The 21,911-nt window shown below is 43.4% G+C and overlaps 1 protein-coding gene and 1 long non-coding RNA gene across 2 annotated transcripts in view; one reads left to right on the forward strand and one right to left on the reverse strand.

Annotated features, from left to right (window-relative positions):
* Positions 1 to 8,554: 8,554 nt before the first annotated feature.
* On the reverse strand, positions 8,555 to 10,992 carry LOC117654637 (uncharacterized). The gene is made up of 2 exons (XR_004588350.3): positions 10,857 to 10,992; positions 8,555 to 10,051 (listed from the first exon to the last, which is right to left on the reverse strand). It is a non-coding gene; the product is annotated as an uncharacterized LOC117654637 (long non-coding RNA).
* Positions 10,048 to 21,911, forward strand: part of MAML3 (mastermind like transcriptional coactivator 3) — a 307,710-nt gene continuing 295,846 nt past the window's right edge. Inside the window, exon 1 of the mRNA XM_034401412.3 lies at positions 10,048 to 11,240. Within this exon, the coding sequence (XP_034257303.2) occupies positions 10,794 to 11,240 (447 nt within the window). The 5' untranslated portion in view covers positions 10,048 to 10,793. The remainder of the gene's footprint in view (positions 11,241 to 21,911) is intronic.

The following is a 21,911-nucleotide window of genomic DNA, read 5'->3' on the forward strand; positions in this document are numbered from 1 at the left end:
CGACCTGCGCAGTTCAGTCAGAGGGGAGGCGTCGAGCAGGTCGGAGGGACTCCCTGTCTTTCCCTGCTCCGCCAATGGAACCTCTGAGATCTCTTTGTGGGCGACGACTTCTCCGGTCGGTCGAACCTCTTCGATGGGGCGGCACTGGACGCCAGAATCGACAGCTAAGTCCTCCGCTGCACTTGATCTTGATGTAGTTTGTGGTTCTGGTTGGTAGTCAGGGAATGGCTCGTTGAAGTTTTCCTTGGCGTCTGTGGCTATTCGTCTCCTCAGTTGATCTATATGTCTGCGCCAAACTCTCCCGTCCCCCAGGTCTACTCTGTATGATTTGAGCCCCGTGATTTCTGTGATTGTTCCTGCTTCCCAGAGTGGCCCTTCCCATAGTTCCTGGCGTGGACTGGCGTCCCTATGGTGAACTCCCTGAGTTTCCTCTCCCCCCCCCCTTGAAAGTTTCGGGGGAGTAGTTGGGATTTAGCCTATCCAGTACCCCTCGGAGCTTCCTTCCCATTAACAACTCTGCCGGGCTTTGGCCTGTGGCGGTACAAGGTGTGGTGTGCTGGGCTGTTAGAAATCGATCTATTCTTTCCTGCCAATCCCCGGGGCCTAGGCGAGAGAGGGCCTCCTTGGCCGTTCTTACAAATCTCTCAGCCTGTCCATTACTAGCCGGATGGAATGGGGCAGAGAGCACATGTCTGACCCCCAGGTCCGCTAGGTACCCCTCGAATTGTGTGGCTGTGAATTGGGGCCCGTTGTCCGAAACTAGGATATCCGGTAACCCATGGGTGGCGGACAACTGTCTCAGTTCCTTAATAACCGTGTCGGTGGTAGTGGCCCTCATGAGCTTAATCTCTAGCCACTTTGAAAATGTGTCCACCATAACCATAAAGATCTGTCCATGAAATGGGCCAGCGAAATCTATGTGGATCCTGAACCAGGGCCCCTGGGGTCTTTCCCACTCCCTCACTAGTGCTGTCGGTGGATCTGGCCTAGACTCTTGGCAGGGCTGGCATCTCCCCACCCACTCGGTAATGTCTATGTCCATGTTAGGCCACCAGATGTAGCTCCTGGCTAGTCCCTTCATCCGAACAATCCCAGGGTGCCCCTCATGCAATAGTGTTAAAACCTTTTCCCTTAGGCACAAGGGAACAATAACCCGATCACCCCATAATAGACACCCCCCTTGCATGGTTAGTTCATCCCGTTTGCTCGTGTACTGTTTAAATTCCCCGCCCTCAGTCTTCTCCGGCCACCCCCTCGTCATCCAACTCGTGACTGTCCGGATCACGTGGTCCTTGGTTGAGGCTCTTGCTACTTCTGCTGATGTAATGGGTCCCGAGTCCAATATGTCTATCAGCAGGATGGGGATGCCAGGTGTGGGGTCTTCTAGCTTATCTGGTAATGGGCATCGGCTGAGTGCGTCCGCGTTGCCCATGTCTGCTCCTGGACGATTTATCAACTGATAAGAGTAGGCTGCTAGGAAGATGGCCCAGCGTGTCATCCTGGGTGATAGGGCTGCCGGTGTTGGTCGGTCTCCTGCGATGAGATCCAGAAGCGGGTGATGGTCGGTGATTAGGTCGAAGTCCCTCCCGAATAGGTACTCATGGAATTTCTTTACCCCCGAGACGGCAGCAAGGGCCTCTTTGTCCAGCTGGCTGTAGTTCCGCTTGGCGCTGGAGAGTGTCCGGGAGTAGTAGGCGATGGGTGCCTCTAGGCCATTAGGCAGTCTATGGCTTAGAACAGCTCCCACACTGAAAGGGGACGCATCACAAGCTAAAACAAGGGGAAGCGTAGAGTTGTATTGTATTAAGAAACTCTCGGCTGACAGCAGTTTTTTAATGTTCATGAATGCAGTAGCCTCGGCTTTCCCCCATTTCCAAGTGGACTTCTTAGCTAACAGTCTGTGCAGGGGTTCCGCCACTTGTCCTTCAGGAAAATCGCGTAGAAATTTAAAAGTCCCAGAAACGCCTGCAGTTCCGCCTTGTCTTTAGGGGTAGGGGCCTCCTGGATCGCCCTGATCTTACTCTCGGTAGGGTGTATGCCGGTGCCGTCTACTTGGTACCCCAGGAATTCTACAGAGGGGACTGCGATCATACACTTGTTGCGTTTGACCCTGAGTCCAGCATTCCTGAATTTTTCCAGGACTTTTCTGAGCCTTCCCCCTAGTTGTTGTTCATCTTCAGCGGTGACGAGTACATCATCGAAATATGGGACCACCCCGGGGATCCCTTGCAACAGCCGCTCCATAGTGCTTTGAAATAGTCCCGGGGCTATGCTAACTCCAAACTGCAGGCGGGTGCATTTGAAGGCACCTCTGTGAGTTACTATGGTCTGTGCTTCTGCAGTAGCGCCATCTACTGGCAGCTGCTGGTACACCTGCGCAAGATCAAGTTTAGTGAATATCTTGCTGGGGCCTAGGGAATGCAATAAATGTTGTACAATTGGAACCGGGTAAGCGCTCTGTTGAAGAGCCTTATTAATCATACACTTATAATCTGCGCATATGCTCACTGACCCATCCGGCTTTATGGGTGTCACAATTGGGGTCTCCCATCTGGCATGGTCGACTGGCACAAGCACCCCCTGCTTGATTAATTTGTCCAGCTCGACGTCTATTTTAGGTTTCAGGGCGAATGGTACCCTCCTTGGTTTCAATCGGATTGGGGCAATGTTGGGGTTGAGGTTGAACGAGATAGGGGTCCCCACGTACTTGCCAAGCCGCTCGTCGAACACGTCCTGGAACTCTTGCATCAGGTCGTCCTTCAGGGTGCTTCGTACGTTTTGGACTCCGGTGAATCCCATGCCCGGGGCTCGAAACCAGTCAATGCCCAGGAGGCTTGGGAGCTTGCCACTGACGATGGTGAGGGGAAGCTTCTCACTGAATTCCCCGTATTGCACTTGGAACTTGCCTATTCCTTCTACGGGGATGCGGTTCCCCTGGTAGTCTTTCAGTCTGCGCCGCTGTGGTTGGAGCTGCCGCTTGTGTACGCTGGGGATGGCCTTCTTTAGGTTGTCCCACGACATGATGGTTATGGGGGATCCCGTGTTGATCTCCATCTGGCACTCACATCCCTCGATCTCGACCGTGGTGTAGGTCTTTTCTCCGGGAGAGGTGCAGGTCTGGTCGATTCGGATAGTGTAGGCCTGGACGTCTTCAGATTTCGCGCCCTTCTGGCTTCCGCCATCTTTATTGGGCCTCCGGCGCAGCGCTGTCTCGGATTGGCAGGATTGGCCTCGTGGTTTGTAGCCTTGCGCCTGCTTGGCCCTGCAGACTCGGGCGATGTGGCCCTTCTTCTCACAGAAATGGCAGATGGCATCCCTGAACTTACAGTTCTGTCGGGAGTGGGGTCCTCTGCAGCTGACGCAGTCATCCGTGGGTCAGACCTGATTTGGACATGGACAGGAAATCAACAGAAATTAGCAGGGCAACAATCTAGATTGTAAAGTTAAAATAATATTGTAGGAGGCAACAGCACGCCATTTCCATACCATTGTTGAAGAAAATCCATATCAACCTGAAGGATTTATTACATTAAAACAAAAATATTTCCTAAGCATTGCTTTTTTAAAAAATGCTAAGCAAAATTTGATGTGGTAGATCTAATGTTGGCTGACCTTTATCATTTATTTTGTGGATTAAGTTGTGAGGATTGGAAGGGAACATGTTGCCCTCTAAATACTTTGAACTACAGTTCTGCCCATGCCACTTCCTACACATGTGATTGTTTGGTAGTAAATAGACTTCTTGTTGTTAGCTGTGCCATGCAATCAGAGATAAGATGTTAACAGAGAATTAATCCTCTCTACTTCATACTGGCCTCAAGACAAATTGGTCTGTTCAAGAATCTTCATTTCTCTGTTAATTTTACTTTTTGTCTCCAAAGTCACATGAGATGGTAAAAGGACCAAAAGTGCTCCATTTGCAGTAGTGTTAATCTTGATCAGGCAGGCAAAGATCTTCACTTCTTTCACACAAGTTATTTTTTAAAGAAAGAAAGTGAAAGCATCATCTGGCAGATTATAACAAAGACCATATTCCATGACTGGAAGATCTGTAGTTTTGTGTTGCTCCTGGATAGGGATGAGAACTTTTCTCTCAGTAGCAGCTGATTAGGTCAGCTACGACTAGCCCCAATACCATAGATGAAATTCCTTCCAAGGTTTGTCACTAAAATATAACTTTGACTGTGGTAGAACAATAGTAAATAGTAGATAGTACTCGCATTAACTGTGTTACATATAATTAAATATATTTTTTGCTTTGTTTGAAATATCTGATTATTGTTGTCTTAATGGTTTTGGAATGTGCTGTTTGATCTGAGAAAAGTTTGATGCTCTTTATACAAAATTCTTTTCCGTCCATGAGTTCTGAAGCTCATGCTGCCATGGATAGTCCTGTTGATGCCTCTCCCTTCAGAAAGGGGTTTTGTGTGGGCATCTGATTGGTTCCAGTCTCCACTGACAGACCTAGCTGAATAGTCATGGCCCAGTTTCCTTCTTATTGCCTGATGGATGAAACTGGTTGTTCAATGAATTAGTAGCATTTCCTATTAACCTTCCTCCATTGCTACTGGGAATGTCATCTGTTTATCCAAATAAACTATAGTTGCTGCTGATTTGGACTTTCCCCTAATTGCAAAGCAGCCCAGTTACATAAATTTGAAGACAGATGACATTGCTAGATGATGTTGGTATTCAGCCCAGAAGCACAACAGATTTTTCCGTTTCCCCCCCCCCAAGATTTCAATTTGAGGAGTTTGGAGAGATGTTGTTGAGTAATAGGGTAAATGTTTTTTGACGCAAAAGGTCCAAAGTTTAGTTTTCCACATATCCACCTAAAGCAGGGTGGATCACCTGTGGCTCATTTATATTTGGGGCTTTGAAGCCTCCCAATACAACCTGCACTGCAAGGAACACTGATGCCGACTTTGTGATGCTTTGGTAAAGTATTTTTGTTGTCCTGGATATTGTGGTGCATCAACCTGTGGTGCTAGTGCCTTACCAACTGTTGTTGTTTGTTGCCGTTTTATTCTGTGTAATCCATTTCTTTGATTTTAATTGGGACAGTCAACATGAAACTTCAGTCATGTATTCCAGAATCATGCTGACTACAGTTGCTGAAAATCAGTACCCAATTCTTTCCCATTTGGAAGTCGATTTACATGAAAACTGTAAAATCTACCACCAATTAACTAGAGAATTAAAAAAATGGAGTCTTCTATTTAACTGCAGCTCCTAGGAACAACGCTAGCTGAATCCATGACACAGCCCTGCCCATTTTGCCTGATTGCTGTGTCCTTGTGACCTTTGGCCACTGAAGGCTTTTTCCCAAGTCTTAGATTTTAATTTATGTTCAGATTTCATATTTGTGTGCATTGTGATCGTGATTTCTCTTTTGTGAACTTTGGAAACTGGGCAATAGAGAATTTAATGCAGCAAGTGTGATCCAATAAGCTGTCTCCTAATCTGTAGTATAAGGCAGTTCCGTACATTTGTTTTAATGCTCATTAGGCTCTCTCTTGAATAATTTTTTAATGCAGGAATCCTCCACCCATATGTCAGAAAAACAGCCATTTGATTTTAAACAGTTTAGTGATACCTGCTTCTTTATTTCCCTTTAAACAGAATGTGAAAATACAGAGATAATGGATCATATTCTGATCAGAAATTGTATGTGAAATCAAACATTAAGTGCACAAAATATTACTGAAAGGCTAAGTGAAACTCATTTGCACCTGCTCTCTGGCCTAAGTAGCTGTAATTTTGTTCAAAAATATTAATGTCTTTCAATTAGAGGTACAATAAAAGTCTTTGATGTCATTTCTGAATATTCTTGAATTACAGAGGGAGATATAGAGGAGTAAGTACATATAGGTCTTCTCAGGGAAACAAAACAAAACAAAAAGCTAGGAATTTAGATTACTTCCATGGCTGACAAAAGGGACTTTATAAGCAGGAAACCACAAAGGACTAAATTCTTGAATGGAACATGAGTCCAAACTATTATCAATCATTGCCTAGAGACCATATTCCAGAGTACCTGATTTTACAATTTCTATTGGTCAATTGCTTTCATATTGTTGTTATATACCATCAATTCTCCCTGCTAGCATATTTACATATTTGGGTTGACTAGTCTTGTAGAAGAAACCTCAAAGTTAAAATGTATTTTAAATATTCTTTTATGTCTCCTAATAGTCATTTAGGAAATATTGATTGTAAAAAGAAAAATAAATGTAGTTAATATATTGCTGCATCCTTAATTTTAGAACCATATATACCAGAATTTTGTCAAGCCTGCTGGGAATTCTGCACTTGCAGTTCTAAATAATCTGGAATATGGCATGTACGGGAAGACACTTTGCCAAAAATCAATCTTTACAATGCCAACATAGAATTAACTATACACAAAATGCCAACCTTAACTGATCTTAAAGAAAAAATAGGAGCGTATGAGACCTTATTAACACTTACTGTGTATTTGTTTTATTTATCATATTCGTAGAGCTGCCCACATCATATTGTAACTCCAAGTATTTGGGAGACCACCAAAACATGCCAGGATTGTACACTCGACTGAGAAACTGAAAACGCATTCTGGACATCAAACCACCTCTGCATTGCTGCCATGAAAATTACATGGATCTGTCCATATCACCAAGCTTCATGAAGGTTTTATCTTTTACATATAGGACAGAAATATCAGCAATTTCTCTGCTGTTGAATAAATGTGCCATCAATCCTTCCTTGTCTCAGCACAAAAATGATATAAAATTGCTAGTTGTGTATTAAAATTGGGTACCTACAATGCCAATCCCTGATTCCATTGTATCCCTGTCAAATTGTATTGTTTTGATTTATGGATGCTGGATGCTCTCTTTTTTCCTTCTGACACTGTTGCATCCACCTTCCAAATGTCTCCAGCCCAGAGGAAAACATCCACCAAGTCCTTTAGCATGAAATGAGGAGGTTGATATTATTATATAATTCCAATATTCCACTTGGGTTTTAGTGGGCTTGTTTGTCCCTCCTTCCACACCCGTGGATATCTCACAAGTTCAAAATAATGTGAAATAAAACATATTGAAAAATGCCTCCTCATCCCAAGCATTTTATGTACTGCTAAATGAACTGAGCCACTCCAACTAGATTTTAATTTGCCAATATAATTTGAAACAAGGAAACATGAGGGGAGAAAGAAGAAGGAAATAGATGGCTGTTGGGCAACCAACTCTCCTATAACAGCGGGTCAAAAGTTTGAGACTTGACAACTAGTAATGTGGTTAACTACAAGAGTTATGCTGCTCCTGTTACTACTCTAGATCACTGCAACCCACTCTACATGGAACTGTTGTTCCAAAGCACAGCAGCCTATTATCTGGTACTTACCTATGGTAGCACATTACTTGTTCTACAGTAGGGGTGTCAAACATCATCACGGCAGCGTCACGTGATGTATCAGGATCTTTTCCCTCCTTCGCTAAAGCAGGTGGGGGTGGCCAGCACGACACATCTGGCCCGCGGGCCGGGAGTTTGACAGCCCTGTTCTACAGGGTCTGCATTGGTTTCCTATTGGCTCTCAGCTGCAATTTACAGTGCTGGTGTTAACCTGTAAAGCCCTTTACGACTTGGCATCAGGTTACTTTCTTGCTTGCTGGGACAAACAGCAGAAGTGATTGTCCACTTAGGGAGATGTGGGGAGTTGAAAAACAGCAGCACTGTTTTCCTGTAGCAGTGCTAACCTTCTGGAAAGCCTTCCACCAGAAGCGAGTTTAGTCCAGACTTTGGGTGTTTTATGGAAACAATATGGAGCTCTTCCATAATGCATTTGAGACTTTGTTTTTTGGATGTTATGATTTGCATGTTTAAGGTTTGTATGATTTTAACTGGACCATGGATGTCTTCATATTCTTTATATTCCTGCAGAGCTGGCAAGACTCTTGTGGCATTGTAGCAGCATATATAAATGTAATAAATATTAACATTCAGAAAAGTAACAAAAGTAAACATCTCAAAAGCAGTTACTATGAGTCTGCATGTGTTGTACTAAGTCGACCTTTGATATTCCACAAGCAATACATTCCCCAATATACAAATAGGAAATACACTGAAGAATATACAGTATAAAAGCATGATTTTGTTAGGCTGAAAATCCACTTGCTCCTAGTTGCCACTAGATTTCTGTCAAAGACATTCTTGTCCAGCAAGTTATGAGACAGATACATTCAAGTGGTAAATAAATAATTATGAATTGATTTTTTGTATCAAACTTTTAAAAAGTCTTTCAGGACGGAGAGCACCTACAAATGATACCATAATCCTTGCTTTATTCACAAAATATGAATTTCCATGCGCTTAAGCATGAAAACAGGTGTACAGCATGTATTTGAGTGGTCCCAGCATTTTCTAAATATTCTCAACTGCAAAAAGTTTGAGAAACAATGACTTAAATGAACATATCACTGAAATGTAAGCATGTGTACTCCTAAATCCCATAAAAGCGGAAAAGAAATACTTTCAAGTACAGTATAGAATTACAGCCTTAAACCTGTTGAAATCTATTTAGGCTGAAACTTTTATTTGAAGGCAATAATAGTATTAACTACCCCTATATACAAAATAAGATAAAGATTACACCATTCTCACTTGTTAGCAATCCTGTGTTGGAAAAATGCAATTTTCATCCAATAAACATTTACCTTTCTTTTTAAAAATAGAAAAGTTCAGAAATACTTCAGGTTACTCACCAGTTCTCACTTGAATTCTTATTTTGTAGTAATTTGAGTAAGCAATAAATATGGGTACAAAGGGTGAATATGACTTTTTTATTGTAATACAGTACTATACCTTAGTTCCTAGTAAATATTTACTCTTGTTTTTATTATATATACATGGGGGAGGACAAGTAGCATATCTTTAATTTTATTTTTGCCCTGATTCCTTTGTTAAGTTCTTTGAATCGCTAATCTTTTTCTTGTTACAAATTTTACAAGACAGTAAACAACATAGTAATGGTTATTTTTATTTTTCCTGTTGAACCTCTTCAGGGTTCTTGTATAGAAAAAAAAGTGGGGGCAGCCTTTGGCACCCTAATTTTTTTAAAAAATAAAGTTGAATTAACAACATAACAGAATGTCAACAGAAAATACCATACAATGCACATATATAGGAGTTACGCTACAGAGATTATCTTTAAACCAACTTGAAAATAAGTTTATATTTACTCTCAAGCGAGGGAGTAAGACTGCAAGCACAAATCACTTCACAACGAATATTTTCAAATGGGGTGGGGGGAGAAGGGAGGCTTATCAGGGTTTATGTTAAAGCCAGCCTCTTTTTTTTTTTTTTCCTCCGCTCCGTCTTTACTTTTCCATGTGGAAAAGGTTATCAGACAAGGCAGGCGAAGAGGCTGCTCCCTTTTGGCGGAGCCATGCACAGATTCTGACAATGTAATACGCAAGAATTTAGGCTAACATGATACACAGCTTCGCCTTGCACTGAAAGCTCAATAAGGAAACCGGACACAAACAAGCACGCATATTACACACACACACATATCACACGCGACCAGGTCAAAAGTTGACTGCCTCGCCAGCTTCCCTTCGGATCCTTTCTTGTTCCGTCCTGGCAGAGCTGATTTTCCGCCCAAGGTAACAAACAGCGTGAGTAGGCGCCGGAGGGGGAATTAGGTGGGGATCGTCGTGTCCGTTCCTGCTGGCTAAAGGTCCGGGCCGGATTTTGCACCTTGTCCCCGGGACTGCCTCACGGCCTGGAGGAGCTGGAGCTGCTGCGGCTGTGTTTATTGAGCGCTCTTGTCCTGGTATCACTCCGCTGGCATGGACGAGGAGGCGGAGGAGGTGGAAGAGTAACGCACTTGATCCTTGTGATGGTGGCAGAGGAGAAGCAGCGGGCAGAGCAGAGCCCGAGCCGGTCCCTCTGCGTGTAGCAGCTCCGCGGACGCTCTGCCAGTCCTTCAGCCAGCTACCTTTGCAGATCGCCCCGGATTGTTCACGTGTTGATTTCCCCCAGCCGGAGGATTTGCTTTTTTAGGTTCCTGTTGAAAAATACAACTGAGCAGCCAAAGTACTTTGAGAACACGGTGCGGCATAAACACCCAAACTTTTTTCCCCTCCCTTTTCTCCCCCCCTCCCCCCGGAAAGAAAACACAATTAAGCAAGCGGCGTTGCCTGTCTTCCGATGGTGTGAGGTGTGAATGCGTTGTGGGTCGTACATGTGTGTTCCTTGACCAGTGGGTGCCCGTCCTAGGTATTTTGTGAACGTGTAGAGTGCGAGTGCGGAAAGGTTCTATCTCTACACAAGGCTTTTTGGGGATGTCTTCCCCCCTCCCCTCCGGCTTTATGTTTTAATACATGGGGGAGACCAAGAAGGCTTTCGGTCCGGAATTTCTTTCGGAAAGGATGGATTATTTAAAAGGGGAGCAGCTCTGAGCTCTCCTCCTTGGAGTTTGTAACCGAACGGCGGCGGATGCCTTGTTTGTTGATTGTGTCTGGCGATAACCTTACAGCACCACCTCCGGGTTTGGGCTTTCTGCTTTTGGCGTTTTTTACCCGTCCCTCCCACCCATCCGAGAGGATCGGCAAGAAAGAGGTTTTGCTTCGTTGTTTACAACCCCCAAACATTTTTGCTTGGGTCTGTTAGCGTTTCCATGGCCCACTAAAGAGTATCCCAAAAGGAGGATTCCCCCTCCTTCGGCGTTTCTGCCTGCTGTGCGGCTCCCGCGTGTCAAAGGAGAGGGGGAAAAAAGTTCTTCCAAAATAGTGTGCACGGGGAAGGGGATGGGGGATTTTCCAACCCCCGCTGCCGCCACGAACGGCAGCAGCATTTGTCTCAACAATAACCTGAGCAGCAGCCTCGGCGGGGCCGGGATCGGCGTGAACAGCGCTCCCCACGGGCCTCCTCCCGGTCACAACGCTACTCATAGCGGCGGCGGTACTAACGGGAGCGGCGGCATTCCCAAGCACAGCACCGTGGTGGAAAGGCTCAGGCAGCGCATTGAAGGCTGCCGGAGACATCACGTCAGCTGCGAGAACAGGTACCAGCAAGCCCAGGCCGAGCAGCTGGAGCTGGAGCGAAGGGACACGGTGAGCCTTTACCAGAGGACCCTGGAGCAAAGGGCCAAGAAATCGAGCTCCGGCGGTGGCAGCAAGCAACCACATTCGAGCAAACAGCCACAAGATGCCGAGCCTGCTACAGCCGAGCAGAGGAATCACACACTGATCATGGTAAGGGGGCGGGCAAGGGGGCTGGGGGCGGCTGCGGAGTACTTGTGGGCAGGCGCTCTCTCATTTAGCTCTTGCTTCTCGCCTGAACGGATGTGGGAGTTTGGGAGGGGAGCGAGCGAGGGATGCTTGGCTGAAACCGGGGAATGGGCGGGCAGAGGAAACTTTGGTCCTATAACTAATAAGGGAATCCAGGAAGCAAAACGGACCATTTGAAGAAGAGTTGAAAGCTCCGCATGGCGGAGGCGGCCGGCTCAGCCAACCGCGCTCCCTTTCTGCCAACTCTTGACGGGTTTCTGAAACACTGTGTAGAAGGGATGGTCTCGAACACACCGCCCGCTCAAGTAGCCTTCCTTCCCAGCCCCTTGTTTCCTGAAGACTACCGGACAATGTATAGAATAGATGGCGATTCGTATTTTGGAAGAGCCGCCTCCGGGGTCTGAGCTTGGGAGGGTTCAGGGCGTCTTCGGACGATCTAAAGTGGTTGAGTGGAGCCGGAGAAGGCAAGAAAAAGACGCGCGCCTGTGCAAAGGCGAGCGTGGGTACGTGTCTGCAAGAATTAAAAAAAAAAAAGGGGGGGGGGAAGAGACTAGCTGCCTCTTTAAATCCAGTGGAGGGAGAACTTGTGGGCTGGCTCTGCCGAGAGGGAGTGACGGCTCTCGGAAGAAAAGTTGGGCAGGCTCTTCCTCGACCGGCAGCGCGTGAGAGTGTGGGTGGTGAAGCAGCCCAATCAAGCCTCTTTAAAGCAGCCATCAGCCACTCATCAGCCACCTCGGCTGGATTTAAAAAAAAAAAAAAAAAAACCAAAACAAAAGGCGAAAGTTTTCTTGGTTTTTTTTAAAAGACTCGGAAGAGAACAGCAAAGGGGCGGCAGTTCGTCTGTTGGTGGCGTAATGACTCCGAGGAGCAAGTGGCGCTTCCCAAAGACTCGCTGCTAAAACGCGCTCATTATAAAGGGCGAGCTGCGAGTAACACCAGGGGCTAAGGAGCTTGTGGGAAAACAAAGTGCCCCCTGTTTAAGCTTTTATTGAATACCTTTCAAGAAGAATCGTTTCGTGCTAGCTGCTCCGGCTAAATCGGTTAGCCTCCCGCCCGCCCTTCAAATCTAGGATTTTACTCTTGTACATCTTCCTTGGGAGTAAATCGTTGGGTTTAAGTCCGAGTACTGTAGACCTGCGCAGGGTTAGTGGTATTAACCTACAACTAGACCATATTGGGCAGGAAGTAGGTTAATACCGTTACCCCTGCGCAAGTCTACTATACTCGGACTTAAAGCCCTACGGTGTTCACTAAGATTTTACTCCCAAGAAACATGTACAAGAGTAAAATCTTAGGGGTGGGGGCCGGGCTGAGGGCGAATTTGAGGCTGGTCTGTGTTAACGGATCTGTTCTTGTTAATGCCCGTTTTCCAGTTGTAGAGTCGAATAAGGTTAGAATAGTTGGAAGAAGAGATTTTGAAATCTTGCGCTTTTAATGCACAGAGATTGTGTACACTGGAGGCGTCTTACCGGGCCGCAGGCACTAGTTTGGTTAAGGGACGCATTTGTTTGTTTAGTTGGCAGCTGCACTTCCAGGCTTGTTTACTTAAGTCTTTTAGATGTGCGTAACTGGATGAGGAAGGATTGCGGCGTGGAAAGACTTCTCTTGCGCCTTACTTACCAAAATTATTAAAACCTGTATTCGACCCCAATCTTCGAGCATGCAAGCAGAAACACAATTTCTCGAGAGTAACGGGACTCTCGGATCATACCGCTGTAGGGCTGCAAACGTTCGGCCAAATTGACCGGAGGCTCGGACCTCCTCTTGCCCGCAAGGCCACATAAAGCACGTGCTCATTTGTAAAAAAAAAGAGAAGAGCAGCGGCGGGTTCACGGTTCATTTGGCTTTCTTCTTCCTACGGCTGGTACGAGAATCGGTCGCTGCCGGGAGACAGTTGAAACATCCCCCGCCCCTGTGCGGTCCTCCCCTCCGAAGGCCACCCCACCAGCTGGCGTCTGCCTGACAAAGCCGGCACGCCTCCCCTCCCCCTCCTTTTAAGGTGGGGGGTGGTGGAAGACCCCGAAGGCGCGGATTGGCGAGGGGGTTAGCCGCAGAGCGGCAGCCCGAAAACTTGATGGGTGTTGCGGCGACAAGAGAATGTGGGCGGGTGGCGAGAGAAAGGAACTGATGTTCTCGCCTTGCTCGAGGCGGCGGCGGCGGCTCCTCCCACGACGGGAAAGGAACAATTTGTTGACTGAACGGGTCTTGTTCGCGCTGCGCGCGCGCGCCTTTCTTGTGCGTGGGGCCCGCCTCTTTCCCTCCCACCGCCGCGCGAAAGGCCGGCTCCAGGCGGGGCCCGCCGCTTTGTCTTCCTGGCACTGGTCCTTATTAAGCTTTCTCTAAGCCTTCGCCGGGGGCTCCTTAACTGGGCTGCAACCTTTATTCTCCTCGGCCCGTCGGGCATGTCTTAAATAGTGGGAGCCGGAGTCCTAACTAATTTGGGAAACCTCGGCTTAGAGGAGAACTTAACGCTCCCGAAATTGCCTTCCTCCAAAGAGCGCGCCTCTCCCAGCTTCTCTCTCTCTCTCTCCGCCTGGGTGGAGAAAATAAAACCCACTAAACTTAGTGGGCGGGCGCGTGAGATGAGAAAAGAGCGAGAGGCCACCCTTGACGGAGACGGCGCCGGGGAGTTTTCCAGCCCTGCAAAGAAAGGGCGAGACAGGCAGGAGAGCGCCCTCAACTCTCCACGCGCGTGTTGCGCACGCTCCGCTGTTGCCCTCGAATCAGGCGCGCGAATAGCCTTGGCGAAGAAAGGCGGGAAGGGAAGGGAAGGGCCCACAGATAAGGGGAGGGGGAAAAGAATACGCAGTCGGAGAAAGACGAAGTATAAAGGGAGGCCCTCCTTTCCCTCGCAGGAAACTCTGGAGGCTTCGCATGCTGGCGTTGGCTGAAGCCAGTCAGAAACGGGGAGGTGCATTGAGCGAAGCCTTTTGTTCGGTAATCAAGTCGGCGTTGAATCCTCGAGCTGTTTCCGTACCTTGTTCCCCAATAGGGTTTGCATTTGCAACACTTAAGTAAGCGGTCCCGTGCAAACGATCTTCACATTCCAACCATTTCCTTTCCCTTTTAAACCCGCTGCCCCACCAGTTAAACGGTCGGGTGTTACCCATCACGGGAAGTGGGACAGTACAGCTCTGCTGAATCTCATTACCATCATAAAGAGATTAGCTGCTTGAATGTGCCCTCTGGAGTAGCTTTCTCCAACAGAAATCTTAAAAGCAGCTGGTGTAATATCCATTTTGATTAAAATATGGATATTACTTTAGTTTCAATATTTTCCACTAGAAATTCAATCGCTATTGATCGCATTTGCTTTTTTTTCCCCAGCTAGGAGCAGCAAAATTTAGATAACTTTTTTTCGTCACAAATATATTCTTGTTACAGATGCCAATTTTACAGTTCTGGTTACTTCACGTGTGCCAAGTCAGAATTCAAGGCTTAGAAGCCACACTCTTCATGTTGAGACCATAGTAGCCGTATTTATTTATTTAATTTATTTGTATCCCACCTTTATTATTTTCTAAATTAGTCAAGGTGGTGAACATACCCAACATATCCTCTCCTATTTTTCCCATAAACAACTATCCTGTGAGGTGGGCTGACAGACTGACCTAAAGTCACACAGCTGGCTTGGAAGAAACATCCATCTGGTTTAGTTCCAAGTGGGGAGAAAAACACTGGAAACGGAGGCTGATTGGAAAGATTTATTGATGGAGCACATGGGTTTGAGGTCCTGGGCAGCTGACCACATGGAGTGGAGAGTGAGGATTATTTATACCCTCTCTTGGGCCTTGCCCTTAAGCTTCCTCTCCCTGTGCAAGAAATGTAGTCTCTATTGGCTGTAGTCAAACTCCCATGCTAGGAGTTTGTCTGAGATAAGTTTGGTTAAAGCCTGGAGGGTGATGCAATGTCCCCAGGTGATTTTGCAATGCAGTGAGCCCTGCTGCTAGATAATCCTATTATGTCCTGGAGGGTTATGACTTAATTCCATCACCCTGGAGCTGAAAGTCTTTTCTTTTGTAGATAGCTGGTCCAGACCTTCTCAGTGGGCACCAAATATCTGCTGGGGGCAGGGAGCTGAAGCTCTGAGTTTCTGTCTCCCTTAAGATTTCTATTTCTCTTTTAGGGGGAATATAATATTCTGCCTTTTTAATATTTCCTAAAATATTTCATTCTAGGAGAGGTGGGTGCTAACTTTCTACAATACTAAGGCAAGGTCTCCTGCTTTCTAGCCTTGTGCTTTACTCAGTAGATCAAACAGGGTCTCAGACCCTGCTGGAATATGATTTCTAAAAAATAAGAATGTTACTCCTACATATTTAATATTTCCCTTTCATATTAAATTAAAATTATAATCTGATGGCAACATTTGAAGTGGTTCTGAGGACTCCTTCCAAGGCATTCATATTGGGGACCATTGGCTTAGGTTAATGCGAATCCAATCAACCTGCTGCTGACTAAATTTATGTCGCATACTTGGGCATATTTGTATTAAGATACTTTCCTTCATTATAATTCATTATTATGAATGCTGTTTTCAATAGCTGTAAAAGAACTTCAGTTGTAAGGTAGCCAGGAGAATAGTGCTATAGTTCTTATTGAAAATCTGTGGTCAATATTTATATTTCTTTCTGAGATTTTTTTTTTTTTTTTTTTGCAACAGGTAGCAAATTGTTTTTTTAAAAAATTATAGGAAGATGCCAGAAATTGTGTGACATCTTCTGCACTACTTTTAAATCCAGTTTGCATGGGATTTTCAGAAACCGGAATGTTGTTTGTCCTCCTTTTGATTATCAGTGACAGATAAACAGTCCAGATACATCTTCCTACCTGATACATTGGTTTGTATTAACTTTTTGAATTAGCAGAATTAATAGAATACATATTTTGTGAAAATATAAAACAGACTAAAATAAATTTATATTATTATATATATTTAGAATAAAGTTAAATAGTTATATCTTATTGCTATTCCTTTTAATTTAATAGCAGAAATTGCATATTTACTTTGAAAGACTTCCGAGAGACTTGCGCCCCCCAAAATATAAGGCTGGGTCTTATTTTCAGGGAAACACAGGTATTCCCCTGATCACCATTATACTAGACAACACTAGTTCTACTTTAACTATGAAAGCCAGCTGGTGATTTTGGGCAGGTTACTCTCTTTCAATGAACTCACCTCACAGGGCTTTTGTGGGGAAAATAGGAGGAGGTAATATGCTTTTATGTTTCCCACTTTGTGGAGATATAACTCTTCCTCAATGCACTCCATGTTTGCTCTTCTTTATTGATTTGCTGTGTTAGGCAACCATGCTTCAGTAACACAAGCTATTGAGAATCTTCTTTTGTTAGTGTTATAATCTATCACACTTTTGATTTTCAATATTGGAATTATAATTTGTTTGTGACAGAATTTTTTTTAGCCATCTCTGATCTCTTGTACTGACAATCTTCGAAGTAACTTCCAGTAAGGCTAAATGAGACATAATATCGGATCATTTATTTAAACCCATATCTGGTGCACTCAAGTAGAAATATGAGATGTATCGAAACTCCAGATTTAAGAGCAGAAAAGATGAATGGGAATCCTCTCCCCCTGGCCTGTGTGGCTTAACTCCTGCAATTGCCCCTTTCCCCAAACCAATTTTCTTTTAGCCAGAAATTAGCTTCTGAAACAAATCCAACTGGGAGAAAATAGTATCTTGAAAAGAGAGTCTGTAGGAGGCACATATGTGGTATGTTGTCATTTCCCCTTTTAATGCTAACCCTAACTAACCTTTAGTTTTTATATGACCATAGCAATTATGAATTGAAATATGCAGAAGTGTCTAAGTCTTATATTCCATAGATTTAGAAGAGCTTTCTAAGCTGAAAATATGAAAGCACTGCAATTTTGTACCCTGATCGCGATATGTTTATTAAGAGTCTGACTGTGTCCAGTATGGTTTATTGTTATCTCCATTCAAAGGAATATTGATGCTAAAATACGTTTGTTTTGTTTTTGCTAGACTAGTTATAGTATCTTCCATACACTTTGTTATGACCGCTGTTTGTATCTACTGAACTATCTTGGATCAAGCAGGAAGGTATAAACATGTTGTGCTATGCAGTGTTAAACCTATTCACATGGAAAATGTCTTACTCCATAATCTGAGAATAACTATAGGTTGCCCAGAGGTGCCCCTGTACCTGCAAGCATCTCTTCCTTTCCTGTGAAGAGTCCTGCCCATGACTTTTAAATATGATTTTCTTCTTAGGAAATAAAGATTTGGAGGGCTAGAGGCCAGTGCTTTGGCTTGAAACGTGACTTCCCCCATTTGTAAGAGAAACGGACAGACCACTGCCTGATGTGATAGAACAGTTCTACATCAGGGCAGAGTATGAGAATTGACATGACCAAAGCAAATTCAGGGCAGCCCAATGCATTGGAAAGAATGGAAGCCTTATCCAGGTGAACTGCAGGAAGAGATGGTGAGAGCTGAGAATTGGTATGAGGAAGAAGAAATAGAGGCTGCACTGGGAAAGCAGTAGAAAATAGTGACAGGGATTGGGGATGCTTATGGCTACAGGATAAAGGAAGCAATCTCATTTGTTCGTGTGTGTGAGTAAGTGAGAGTGAGTGAAAGAAAAGTGAAGAGTGATTTAGGAATAGAAATGTAAGCAATCTGGATGAATGGATTTGAGATAGTGTCTTTGAACTCACTAATTATTTAATTATTAAGTCATGGTCTGAGGCCATGTTTTCTGCCTTGGGCTCATAGTAAATGAAACAGACTTAAGTCATCTTTAAGTGTGTTGGTTCTAAATAACATTTCCTTCTTAAATGGTCAATATTTCATCACACGATCAAGATGTATAAAGACTAATATTTGGTCATTCTTTTGGAGTTCAGGTTAGCTTGCTTGTTTTTGTGTTCAGATACCACAAACCTCTGGAAAATGGAGGAACATCCCTTTCCCTTTGATTGCTAGTTAAGCACTGATCACCCATTTATGTTTGTCATTAGGACACTCATCTCTTCCCCTCCTCCTTTACCAACTTCTTTCCTAACTTAAAACAAATCAGAGGAGAGGGAAGCTGGTCTTCCTTATTTTTGTAACGAAAAAGGGGATCATATCAAGATCTTTTCACAGTCATAATATTAGCATATGCAATATGGCATCTGTGTGTGCTATCTTCAGAGGTCATGCAATCACTGATTTACAACATTAATAAACCACATTATTTGAACATACATAAATATAAGTTTAAATAAAGCATCAGCAAATACATGTATGTAAAGTGTGTGGACAATACAATAGATGAGATAAAATATTAAATTAGGGTAAAACATGATAAAATCGCCATAATATGGCGCCATAGAATCACAATAGGATAGATGATGTAGTTCAGTATCTAGGGAAGGTAACCATCTAATTGCTTCTGGTGTGGCTGCAATGAGGTTATCCCAAGTGCCTTGAAATTTCCTGAGCAGGCGTTCTTGAATTATATGGATGATTGTTCAGGTGGAGCACAGTCATGTGGGCTTTTGGCCATTCCCCACTTAAAGAGCTTTGCCCTAGTTCTCGAATGGCCTGTCCTGATTCTATTCAGGTGGCACCTTATTTTTCAGGGCAGCTGCATTCCTGGAAGTAGTTTTGTATCTGTGTGATTTATTTGGTTATGGTCATTAAGTGTCACCCATAGTTTGGGTTGATTGCCCATTCCAGTTGGGAAGGAAGAGACAATGATATTTGCACTACTGTATTTGGCAGTTTTATGAAATTCTTATTTTCACTTTTAGATGCAGGAGCCTCTCTTTTCTTCATGGCAGTGTCCAGAAAAATATAAAAGATGTGAATTTATCTTTGTTGTCTATTTCCCAGTTTTTCTGTTTGTCAATATGAGTCAATTGAGTCCCTGCTTCCTCCTGAAGTAAGAGAGGTAGTTGCTTGCTAGTGACAGTTCTCTAAGACGTAACTGTAATAGTTATGCAATCAGGACAAGATAGCTTTTCATTTCTGCCTTGGTGTTTTTCCACATATTTTTTCCACATTATTTTAACTAAGGAGATACTCAAATAGAGTGATATGAGAGAAGCTCACAGAGACTTTTGGAATCAAATCCTCCCCTTTCCTGCTGTAAAGTTATGACAGTGATGTGTTGAAAGGAGACAGCACTAGAGTTAAGGAATAATAGTTTTACTTATAGTGTATACCAGTGGTGGGTTCCTCCTGGTTCCTCCGAGCTGGTAGCGGTGACGATATGACGTCACCGAACCGGTTCTGCCCCCCCACCCCCCCTGCATTATTCTTACCTTTTATTTGGCCCCACCCCCAATCTATTGCTGCCTCCTGAGTCCCAGCTGATCGGCTAGAAGGAAAAAAACTGTTTAAACTTTTGCCCTGGGGCTTCAAAGGGCCGCCCTACAGCTGATCAGTGTTAACAGGCAGTGTGCTGGTAGACCGGTGCCTCCAAAAACAAATGAGTAGACTGGTGCCTGCAAAAATAAATGGGTAGACCAGTACCTCCAAAAACAAATGAGTAGACTGGTGCCTGCAAAAATAAATGGGTAGACCAGTGCCTCCAAAAACAAATGAGTAGACCGCTGCTTCCAAAAATAAATGGGTAGACCAGTGCCTCCAAAAACAAATGAGTAGACCGGTACAACTCTGCAAGCAGTTAAAAGCCTGGTAGACCAGTACCTTTGCTAAATCCTAAAGAATTGTCACATGACCATCAAGCCACGCCCACAAAATAATTACTACCCAAAGAACCGGTAGTAAAAAATTTTAGAACCCACCCCTGGTTTATACTCACAAATCAGAATAACACTATTCTGTGAGTACAGATACAATAAATACAATATAGGAAGTTACACAAATTTAAGGATGAGTGGATAATGCTTTAACCCAGTAGTGGGAAAAGCCAAGTGTATAATTTTGAAGGAAGGCGTATCAAACATTCAAAGGGCTACATTTGTATATTAAGTCTTTATTCCCTAGCTGTGCCAGATGTTTGGGTTCTCAAGCAAATTACTTACATTTTAATCTCAGTAATAGGAACTTGATAGCACTAATCGGTTCCTCTTGTTGAAAATTTGAAGTTATGAAGAGCTATAATAACTCTACTACATATCAAAAACTAAAGGTGAAAGATCCCAATTTTAGTTCTTAGCATCTCTAGTTAGGAGTTAGAAATAGAAGAGCTTTTGCCGGTGGTGTTGTGGCAGTCAGTATATTTTCTTATGTGATTCTTTTTAAAAAAAACTGCATAATTCTTCAGATTATGTTCTTGAAATGGCCTATTTTGATTTTCACTAAAATTAGTGAAAAAAATTAAAATTAACAAACTTTCTAACAATAATTAAACAAGTTTATGCTTTGCTCCTCTTTTACCTTTTATAACTTCTTATTCCAGATTATTCATGATATTGCCTGCCCCCTGTTACTTTAGGATTCTGGGCTAGGATAGTGATCCTGAGATTGACACGGGAAAGAGAAGCAGTGGCATAGGAAAAAAATCGAATGCTCCTTTTATTGTATCTTGGAACAATTGATACTAAGACCATCCACAGGAGGAACAACCTAACCCTTTTCCTAAGAAATACCAAGAATTGTGATAAATGTGAGTCTTATTGTACTGATTAGAAATAATACATTTCAAATCCTATTTATGTATCATATTTTATTTGAAAATAAGAGGGAAATAGTCCCTTTCCCCTCCCCAAAAGTGCAGTATATGTCACCTACAGTGCAGTCATAATTGTGTTCAGGAAAGGAAAACTTGAAGGAATACTTAATATTACCAAACTACGATAATAGACATTCAGCTAAAATGTATACTGCATATCAGTAGAGGTGATTGAAATTCTGTCCTTTGCATGTTAATGGATAATATCAAGGATAATATTAGGGGGAAAAATCCTTCATAAAATTCAGTTCTTGCCATAATACAAAAAAATAACCTTGCATAAAATAAATGCAAATAGGCAATTGCGTAAGAAAGAATTTTGAGGACGAAATCATTGGTATTAGTATTACTGAAATAAAATTTAAATATATATGTAGTTATAAATCATATATGTAGTTGAAAAATTGGAAAGCAAGCTGATTAAAATGAGAGTGTAGAGAAGCTGAATGAGTTCTCTGCATTTCCAGAAAATGTGGAGAAGATGCTTTAGGAAAGAAACATGAGCTGAAGAGGCAAAGAAGCAAATTTATAGATTTTGTTAGTCTGAATGATACCTATTCAAGAGTTCCAATAGAATACAAACACGGGATTGCTCACCTGAGAAAAATGTGTAGCATTCTTAAGATTAGATTACCCTTGCTCTATCAAGAGTAAGGCAAAATAAGATAAAGCTTTAGATATTCAAGAACTGTCAAGCCAGTTAAAATAATATTAATAAGGGTTACATTATAAAGTAAACAGGATAAATTTTGCAGAAGAAAGCATAATAACATGGTTAAATACTTTTATGTAGATACTGTCTTACCTGCAACACTCACATCCACACCAACACACACAAAGCTATTTATTTGGAATTTCTTTTCATTAAGTTGATGTGAAGCTCATATTTAGAAGTCATAGATTAAAAATGATATTTTATCAGTAGTAACTGGTTAAAAATAATGTAGGGACTAGGAAGGAATA

This window comes from Pantherophis guttatus, chromosome 8 (assembly GCF_059756535.1).
Source record: "Pantherophis guttatus breed Tessera chromosome 8, ASM5975653v1, whole genome shotgun sequence".
NCBI classification, from domain to species: domain Eukaryota; kingdom Metazoa; phylum Chordata; class Lepidosauria; order Squamata; family Colubridae; genus Pantherophis; species Pantherophis guttatus.